Raw genomic sequence first — 10151 nt, forward strand, 5'->3', positions numbered from 1 at the left:
TTCATCAGTAGTGCATGTAACATCTCCTGAAGACATTTCTCTATTTGAAAAAAAAAAATATTACTCTTTCTTTTACCAAAAGATGTTTAGCTCATTCACTGCCATTGACGTCTATAAACGTCAATTTAACCCTCTGGAGTCTAAATCCCCCCTGGGGATTTGAAAAACTGTTCGAAACACACATCTCAATCTCTGCTAGTTTTTGTCCTAGGAACAAATAAGTGACACCATTAGAAACCTTTAATCAACTAGTTTCCAAATATATATGTTTTAAAAGAGAATGTATCTATGCCACTTTGTAAAAACAATAAAAGAAAATCCTAGGATTTCAGTCCTCTCACCTGCAGCTGGCCCATTCAACTTGATTTGCATTTGAAAGAGACTCTCACTAAGTGGCACATTTAGTCTGACTTTTTTCCAATTTGTAGTAAAACTACATAAACATTTTTAATGTTCTTTTTACCTATACAGAGCCAATACCGTTGTTTTCAAGGTTCAAACTTCAAAAGTCTTAGCTCGATATATTTATAGTGTGTTTTTTTACCTTTGAACTGACCTTTGAATTACATAATTTCATTACATCCACTTTACTCACATATAATTATTGTGGAGGACCTCTAGAATATAACCATATGTGCCATTTCTGCATAGATGTTTTAAGTTAGATGAAAAACTTAAAAATCTCAAGGTATAGCTGACTGCCTCAAAGTGCCTGAAAAGGCCCCGGACCTCCAAGTGTTAAACACTTACGTTGACTGCCTAGACGTCAATTGAGTTTTTCGACGGGAAGGGCTCATGGGAGGGCTTGGGAATGATCTGGCAGAGCTTCACTAAAAATCAGGCTTGTAAACAGACTCTACTATCGATCCGAACCGCTAGATAAATACTTCTTACATCAAGGATGGAAAACACTTGAATGGTATGATCCATTTTCATTTGGATATTGCTATATAGACAACTTTGGTAGTGCTAGTTTGCTAAGTCTACCGTCCTGTTCAGAGTCTATAGAGACCATCAGAGTCCCTAGCAGCCTTGAAGAGACTGAAGAGATAACAGTGCAATCGTGGTTGACATACTCCCAAAACGCTAATGTTAAAAAGTTGGTTTTCACAAAAAGATTGTTTTCTAAATGTTTTGGTCAAAAACAGGTGTTTTTAGCAAAACTAACCTATGTTCTATTGTCGATTAGTAAAGAATGGAAAACGATAGAAACTTTTTCCTGGTGAAAGAAGAGTGTCTACTCTTTCTTCTGGTAGCCTCGGTGTTTACATAGTCATAAAGCTCACTGTTCGATGGATCTTGGAAAAACAGTCAAAATGCTGTAAAACGTTTGGCAGTATGGAGCGCTCTGCACTGAAAATGGCTGGCAGCGAATGAGTTACGGCGGAGCAAGATACTTCATCAGATGGCACTTTGGGAATCTGGAGAACACGGCAGGGGGTCAAAATGCCCCTTAATCCAGAGCAGAGTCATGGCCTGTGCTCTGACAACCCCCCCTTGTGATTAGGTCCCCGTAACTGGCTCCTGATGAAGTATCTTACTCCGCCTTAACAATCTTTGTTTTCCCTTAATCTGCAGGCCAGGTGGTATCCATCAATCCAGACAACCGATCAATTCCTAGCAATAGAAGACTGGGTGGCTGGATGGCGGAGCAGGTGGAGGAAGAAGAAGAAACATTAAACAGATCAGCATCTGAGTCTGGAGCAGTTTCTGAAGTGCCTTAAAATTTTGTGGTAAGGGAGCATTTGTTGCATGGTTAAATTGCATTCACACTTCCAGATGATTGTAGGCAATATTCTGGAATACATTTTTGTCTCAAATGTAAATTTGTGATGAAAAATATACAGTTAAGAACAAAATGATTCATACCCTTTGTAAATATTGATTTAAAGGGATATTCCGCCACTTTTGGAAATACGCTCATTTTCCACCTCCCCTCGAGCAAAACAATCGATATTTACCTTGTTCCCGTTCATCCAGCCATTCTCTGAGTCTGGTGATACAACTTTTAGCTTCAGCCTAGCATAGATCATTGAATCGGATTAGACCATTAGCTTCTCGCCTGCTAGCTTCATGTTTAAAAGTGACTAAGATTTCTGGTGATTTTCCCATTTAAAACGTGTCTCCTCTCAAGTTAGAAAGTGCAATAAGACCAACTGAAAATGAAACCTGGCGTTTTTCTAGGCTGATTTGACATGGAACTACACTCTCATCTGGCGTAATAATCAAGGCAACTTGCAAACTACTGGCACTACTACTGCTTGTTGTCTATGGGGACTATTTTCAGATGCTGCGTACGATATCACTGCGCCTATGATACGTTTGCAAGTTGCCTTGATGAAAAATGTTAACGCGTTAATGTTTGTGTAATTAATTAATCTTAATTAGCGCGTTAAAGTCCCGGCCCTACTTATTTGATGTGTTTTCATTCAGAAAAACACCCTTTGGTCAATTTTCGAGTTACACTTTAAATCAACATCTGCCAGGGGTATCAATATATTGTTATTAACTGTATATATTTATGCCATTTATCAAGCAATCAAATTGTTCTGTTTTTCTGAAGCAATGTGTTGATAGCCAAAACTGCCGTAGCAAAGTAAATTAGTTACCACATTTCCAGGTTGATGATAGCATTTCAGTTATGTTACATACATCGCCTGCCATTTTGGCTTGAAACCAAAAATTACCACTGGCACACAACGAATTTTGAGATATGGGATAAGAGGGTTGTTTTTTCAGTTTTATGTGGTACCATGTAGTACTGGGCACCTATTGAATGGCATGTCTGTTAATTTGTCCTAGAAGTTGATACCAAAACATTTGTTGACAGCTGAAGCGTCCACCAGATGGATGGAAACACTGGACTTACATGATCTTTTTCTGATCACCGTTCAAGAAGTTTGGTTCAATAAATGAGAACTCTCTACCAATGCCCCTGTAGTCAACCAGGAGGGTGAAACCACAGATGTCTTCCTCATCAACCTCACAAAGAAACACCAGATAGTACCACAGTGTTGTGTGCTTGTGTGTAAGTGTGTGTGCATATTGTGTCTTGTTTTAAGACAGCATTTTAAATAAAACCTGGCTTCATGCCAATGTACTGGTTCTAACTGCACTCTGAATTACTCTTTTTGTTATTTATAAGTGAGAGTGATTGAAGCATTAGATTTGAATAGATTCATTACAATATTTTTTTCACTCAGCCCTCTTACTTGCATTCATACAGTGGGTACCACTTTCATTTGGCCGGTTTCATGCGTGATTCTCATGCAACAATTTTCCCGTGTAGCTGCAATGACCCAAACAACCACCAGGTGGCATTTGTGAGCAGGGTTAGGAACGTCGGCATTTAGAACTGTAATCAAACAATCCAAAAGTGAATTAAATCCCGAAGCAAGATGATAATCTTTTCTTCTTAATATTCGTAGCCTACCAATACGCTGCTCCAAATGACAAGCAGTCTCACGATAAAACATGTTATTTTTTTATGAAGGTAGTAAGGTTGTTCCCACTTATATATACGTGTTCTGTCTTTGTCCGGTGCTCCAATGAGATTGTGTTGAACTAATTTACTTATTGACCATCTGACTCCATTATGGTATAAAAGTTAGCTACGCTGTCGATGACTATGAAATATCAGTCTACAATGAATACCATGTATTTCTAGACTTATCTCTACAAGGCCTATTTGTTTAATCACAATGAGATCCAACCTAACATCATTAACAATTTATCTCTAGTTCATTGACTATTGGCACCCCTGTGAAGTTTTCTCTTACTAGTTCAGTGGCATTTAGCAGTTTGGCTGACTCAGGCCGGGCCCGGCTTTGGCACGCGGAGGCACACAAGGCTTGGTGCAAATTACTAAGTCAGAGCAGTGACTTCCCAAAGTATAACTAGCCCCCACAGGTCACACAGTTTAACTGAGAATTCAATAGTTAAGATATCTGATTAAACAAATTCCTTGATTAGAACTCCAATCTCAAGAAAAGAATATTACCGATAACCAATTAATATCATTACAATATTGTAATCTTTCTAATACAATCAATAAAGGTATAAAGGTACAAACAATAATAAAGTAGTAAAAATGGTTAAACAATCAACCTAAATTAAAATGTTAAAGATATCATACCTGATGTAGAATTGACTAAAGAAGTGGAGCTCTATTTAAGCAGAGAGATTCCAATTTCTAAATCCAGCTTAGAGTGCTGCTAACCAGACTCTCCTAGCTTGGACTAACACGCTCATGGAAATCTTTGGTGAGCAAAGATCCCCATAGTCTACCTTCAGCTACCCTTACCTCAGAGTTCTGTTAAGCAGAATCTCCCGAGTAACTTGTTCTCCATCCTTAAGTATCCACACCGAACAGGGTTTTTTTTTTGTGAAGTTCCAAACTAGAAATTAACATATAAATGCTGTAGCTACAGAAGGACCTTGGGCCACCACAGGGTATCTTCTTATCACTACGAAGGCAATGGAAAGTTTCTCATCAGAACACAGGCCACTTTCGCCTAGATCACCGGAAAACATATTTACACTTATTTTACAATTATACAACTGAGACCCTCTTACTTCTCGTACTGAGACATTAAAAATGACACCAAACATAGATACATTATCATTATCATTTGTCATGAAACAGATACATTTCAGTTTTCAGCATTAGTTCATCAGAGGCGTGGAGAGGGGGGAGTGGAGGTGTGCCTGGCATAGGGCCGGGAGCCTTGGCCATATGGTGGTCTCGAGACAATGGAGACAGTCAAATGCAAACAGGTAACCTGACCACAAAGAGCATCCAGCTGTGAGGTCGTCTCCCCCGTCTTACAGATGCAACTTTAGGAGGTCAGACAGTCAAGATGGAAAAATCAGCCTTACAAGATGGAAAAGTCAGCCTTACAGTTTAACTCGTGAGGTCACGAGGTCAGTCAGTGACCACCCCACTTTTCGGGAAAAAATGAAAAATAAAATGTCTCATGTCTAAAGAATAGAAGAATTCAATCTTTGCATTTAACCGAATTAGTGAACACACACAGCACACAGTGAGGTGAATCAGACACTAACGCAGTAAGCTGTGAGCAGTGAGCTGCCTGCCCGACCAGCGGCGCTCAGGGAGCATTGAGGGATTAGGTGCCTTGCTCAAGGGCACTTCAGCCATCGACTGGTTGGGGATCGAACCGGCAACCCAACGAGATTAGGAAAATACAGAGACAATAAGTAGCTGAATGATTGATAACTTTATTGTATCTTAGGCTAGTTAGTAAGTTAGTTAGGTAACTAACTATGCTATTTTTTATGCAAACATTTTTTTGATCCGAGTCAAACTTTCATTTAAAACCATAATTACATCCGAAGCAACACTTGTCCATGTTGTCATTTTTAGGTTAATTAATACCTTTTCAAACTTACCGATAGGCCGATGGTACGCTTGTTTTCATGCTGGTTATATGCGCTTGTTGTTACGTTTGTTTTTATGCTGGTTGTGTTGAACCACCGCAGTCCAGCCCTGCATATGCCTGGACTCGAACCCGCGAAACAGCAGCACTTCAGAGCGGGAGCTAACAATCCAGCTAAAAGCCCAGGCTACAAGCTTTCATGCCAGCAGCACTCTGGAGGCGTCGGGGAGTGAGGTTTACACACATTTAACTAGTTGGCATCCGTTACACTGACAACAAAACAAAATAAAAGGGTTCACAAGCGTTATTCTTTATTCTAAATGCGTACCGCCATGGCGATAAAGACAAAGAAGTAGGCTATGATTTGAAATGTAAGGTGACTAGTTGTCAAACTTTTCTAATAGAATAATATAACTCTATTACATATGTCGTGGCTCAGCTATAACTCATCTGTACAGTGCACACGCGACCAGGGTTCGCATCCTGTCTCTCTGTGTCACTTTTGAGTAAGAGTAGACCTATGAGACACAACAAGGTTTGACCCAAAATATTTATAGTTACTTTTTAAAAAAATGTATGCGCTTTTTAACAACAACATAGAAGACAAACAAGTAAACAGCGGTAATAAAGAAATCAAACAACAACAACAACCAAAAAAACCATACACAGACAAAAACAAGCATACATATTTCAGATATATAACCCAGCCATTTTTATATTTAAGCTGTAAATTAATTTCATGACAGCCAGAACAGAAACATATAGAATATGAGGCAAAAATAGAATCTTATCCATAAATATCAAAATCAAAACAATAAAATAAAATATGATATTATTGATCTTTATCCCATTTTTTGTGATAGCTGTTTTTTTGTGATGTTCTCCAAACATCTGATTGTGATTATCTTTTAGTTTTTATCATATTCTAAGTCATTAAATAATAATGTTTTAGAAACATGATGAATGGTTCCCATGTACAGATGGTACGGGTTGAGAATGTTCCTTTCTTTGCCGCACATCGGGAATCCCGAAGGTGCAGCATTTGTAATTAAAACTGACGACCGAATCCCTTATTGTGTCAACCAGTGCAGTGGCACTGCTACAGAGAGAGATAGTATACCTACTTAAAGCATTGCCATCTCTACCCACTTAAAATATTAACTTTTGGGATTGATTACAGTATACCCACTACAGCTAACTAGACTACATTGCAAACATTGTTCTTATTCTATGAGAGATGATAATTAAACCCTATCCTCTTATCTAACAAAGTGACAGGTGTGACGTAATGAATGAAAGAGGCGGGACTTCCGGTGAGGGGGGCGGGACTTCCGGTGTGTAGTCTTTGATGAGTGAGGCCTGTGTTTGTAGTCCTTTGATGTTGTTTGAATGAGGGTTATGATATTCTTTGAAGATGAAAGGGTTAGGGTTATGACATGGTCTGATCTTTAATGGCTGAGGGTTATGACATTTGTAGTTGTGTCAGGTTTGAAGATGAAAGAACATTTGTAGTTGTGTCATGTTTGAAGATGAATGACCATTTGTAGTTGTGTCATGTTTGAAGATGAAAGAACATTTGTAGTTGTGTCATGTTTGAAGATGAAAGAACATTTGTAAGAGTTGGATTTTGCGACCTGCCCTATGAACTGTGGGTCAAGCGGTATGATGTTGAGTGGCGTGTTTCAATTAAGTGTTTGAATTGAAGTGGGTGAAGGGAGGTGTCCCCTCTGGGCGTGCTGTGCGTGCGTGTGTGGGTGTGTGTGTGGGGTGGGTGAGACATGCGTTTCTAGATGTAGCTGCCTGTGCATAAAAGAGGTGTTAGAATAGGGAGTCAAGGATGAATGAATAAAAGTTTGCACGGTTGAACTTTTACCAGCCTCCCAATCTAGCTAAAAACTCAAAATGTATTTTTCCTAGCAAAGATCTGCGTTGATGTTGGTGATGGCAAATGACACTATTATCAGTTAAACTGCTGGTTGAATGAATAAAAGTTTGCTCGTAAGTGAAGTTAGGTTGGTCATCCTGTCTGAGCTACGTCATGACTACAGGGGGGGGCCTCTGTGTGTGTGTGTGTGTGTGTGTGTGTGTGTGTGAGAGAGAGAGAGAGAGAGACAGAGAGAGAGGGGACAGGGAAAGAGAGAAAAGGGTGGAGTATGGTATGTATAGTATGTGTGTTTATGAATGCAGATTGGGAAGGAGGAACTTGTTGTAGGAGTGAACGGGAGCTATTGATAAACCTAATTATCAAGCCAATGATCTATAGGCTGGTCGCTGGAATTCATTTAACACCCATATCTTTAGTTAGTTAAAACGGGGCTTTACAACCAGAGACACTCCTTTTCAAGATTGGGATCATTAGTTTTGCAGATTTATTGTTTTAATAAATAATGAGTGAGAGTGAGGGTTATACAAAATTAGTAAGTGAATTATAACAACAAAAGACTCACCAAATCCAAGTAAATTGAGGGTTTGTCAGAGAAATGTATGTTTGATGGCATCAAAGGTCTTATAGAAATCAAGACAAAGGATAAGATCCTGAGACTGTGCTGGATCAGCTATATATTACTGTTATATAGATTAGTGTTTCTAATATGATATCCTCAGTTAAGGAATGAGTGAAAATTAAAAATATATATATAAAAAATATATTATAATATATTCCCCAACAAAATGAACATAGAATTTTACAGTTATATCAGTTGCTGTTGTACCAGAATCAAAAGTATTCAACTTGGGAGCAAAACATCAGCACAGATTTGCACAACTATAAGGACACTATTAGCTTCTCTAACAAAATGGCCCACGGGATTTACTTCATTGTACAGTAGTATGTACATCACTTACACATACATTAAATATCTTTCAGTTAACAAAATTGTTGCTTACCATGTGTGTCTAATGAGGGAATTGTTTCAAGGAAATTGATTAAGTTTATTGATGTGTTATACAGGCTGAGACATGTATAGGCCTACTGGGGATGGACATCCATATGTACAGCACTTAGTATTGTAACATTTATGTTAAAGCAGCGCTATGCAAGTTTTTACCTGACTATAACAGCTCCAAAGCCCTTTTGATGGTAAACAAAGTTAGAATAGAGAATATTCCCTCAGGCAGAAAACCAGCCTTGCAGTTGGGCTGATGGCGAGCTGGAGACATGTCGAGAGAATCGTAAAACATTGAAAAGTATTTAGCCTACTGCGGCTAGGTAAAATATTTTTTTAAAACGAGGTAAAAAACTAGGTAAAAAGTTTTTTCGGGACAAAATACTCTAAATTACACCGGATGCCTTTAACGGAAAAAGATTTTGAGATTAAAGACTGTCTTGAAGCCTTGGCACACCGCATGAATATGTCAGGCTGCAGTATTCACAAGTAATCGTTGTGGCGGGCATTATGCACCACTGATAGACCTTCTCTACCGAGGCTATGCTCAACACCAAATTCTACTGGTCTCTTAGCAAAACTTGTCCTCATAAAAATGAAAGATGTGAGAACTTTTGGTAACACTGACAACTGTGTGATAATAGATAGATAGATAGATAGATAGATAGATAGATAGACAGATAGATAGATAGTACTTTATTCAACAATGAAACTTCCAACAATGAAAATTCAGGTGTCCAGCAGCCTATACACTGTGTCGTCCAAACAAGCATTCACTAAGCAATACACTCGTAAAAACACAAGTAAAGACACAGACAATAACAGTTGTTAAAGGAAAAGTAAAGAAAGGCTACTATCATTAAAAATAGATTAAATTAAAATGAATGTGCATCAACAGGCCCATTATGCAGCCTTATGACGGCTGGAACAAAATATCTCCTGTACCTCTCGGGCCTGCAGCGCACAGAGAGGAGTCTGTCACTACGGCTGCTTTGCTGGGCAACCACAGTATCATGTAGTGGGTGGCCCCTGTTTTCTGATTATTGCAGTATTCTTGCAAAGGCTCACGGAAACACAATGAAATGGCGACACCGAGACTTCCCATATGATAATTTCCTTTCCTGGTTCAGTACTTAGCCGCGCTTACATGAGAACTAGCATGATTGTCCCTGGATAAATTCACAGTAAACACACTTACATTATGTGATTCCATTAGGTAAATGAAATGCTCAACGAGGATGACTATTTTTATTCAAAATAGACACCTAGCGGCGTAAACTCAACAAACAGGTCTAAACACCGGGCATCAGGTGAACCCTAGTCAGCAACAACAATAAAAGGCAATATAGCATTGCGAGGAAGAGGAGGAGGAAGAGTGGTGGTGAGAGGGGAAGCCTGTAGAGGAGGAGGAATAGATAATGGTAGGCGCATGTGAAGAAAGACAAGGACCGAATGTATTTATCAGACGGGATGTGAGCAACATTGTGAAGACTGGGTCAAGCCAAGTGACATATGTCGGCGTTTATGTAGGGTCTGTGAAAGGATATCTAGGCTTTTTCTATCATTATTGTTTGACCTTTGTGTATTTTTGTTTGACCCAAATATTTCACTGTTCTTTTTATAAATTATGTAAATGCTCTCCTTTGAATATACAGAGCAAAATGAATTTGGAGATGGATTGATGTATTTGGTGTACTTGGCAGTGTGGAGAGAAAAAAAACAAATCTGCAATGTACAGGTTGGGTCTTATGGGACATGTTAGGTCTATATATTCATGCACTCTAAATTACCCTACGTGAAAAACAGACACAGAGATGGGAAATGGATATAAGGTTAGAATGGCACAAGATGGTAGGCAAATCTTGGTGAT

General features: G+C 38.8%; 1 protein-coding gene across 6 annotated transcripts in view; it reads left to right on the forward strand.

The window, feature by feature from the left end:
* Positions 1–3110, forward strand: part of atg9b (autophagy related 9B) — an 839198-nt gene extending 836088 nt beyond the window's left edge. For 4 of the 6 annotated variants that reach the window (XM_062517341.1, XM_062517338.1, XM_062517339.1 and 1 more), the window contains exons 14-15: positions 1579–1733; positions 2831–3110. In XM_062517341.1, coding sequence (XP_062373325.1) covers positions 1579–1724 — 146 coding nt within the window. In that variant the 3' untranslated portion in view covers positions 1725–1733; positions 2831–3110. Of the gene's footprint in view, positions 1–1578; positions 1734–2802 lie in introns of all 6 variants that reach the window. The other 2 variants (XM_062517342.1, XM_062517343.1) reach the window with 2 other exon arrangements.
* Positions 3111–10151: the final 7041 nt, after the last annotated feature.

Source organism: Sardina pilchardus, chromosome 2 (genome assembly GCF_963854185.1).
Source record: "Sardina pilchardus chromosome 2, fSarPil1.1, whole genome shotgun sequence".
NCBI classification, from domain to species: domain Eukaryota; kingdom Metazoa; phylum Chordata; class Actinopteri; order Clupeiformes; family Clupeidae; genus Sardina; species Sardina pilchardus.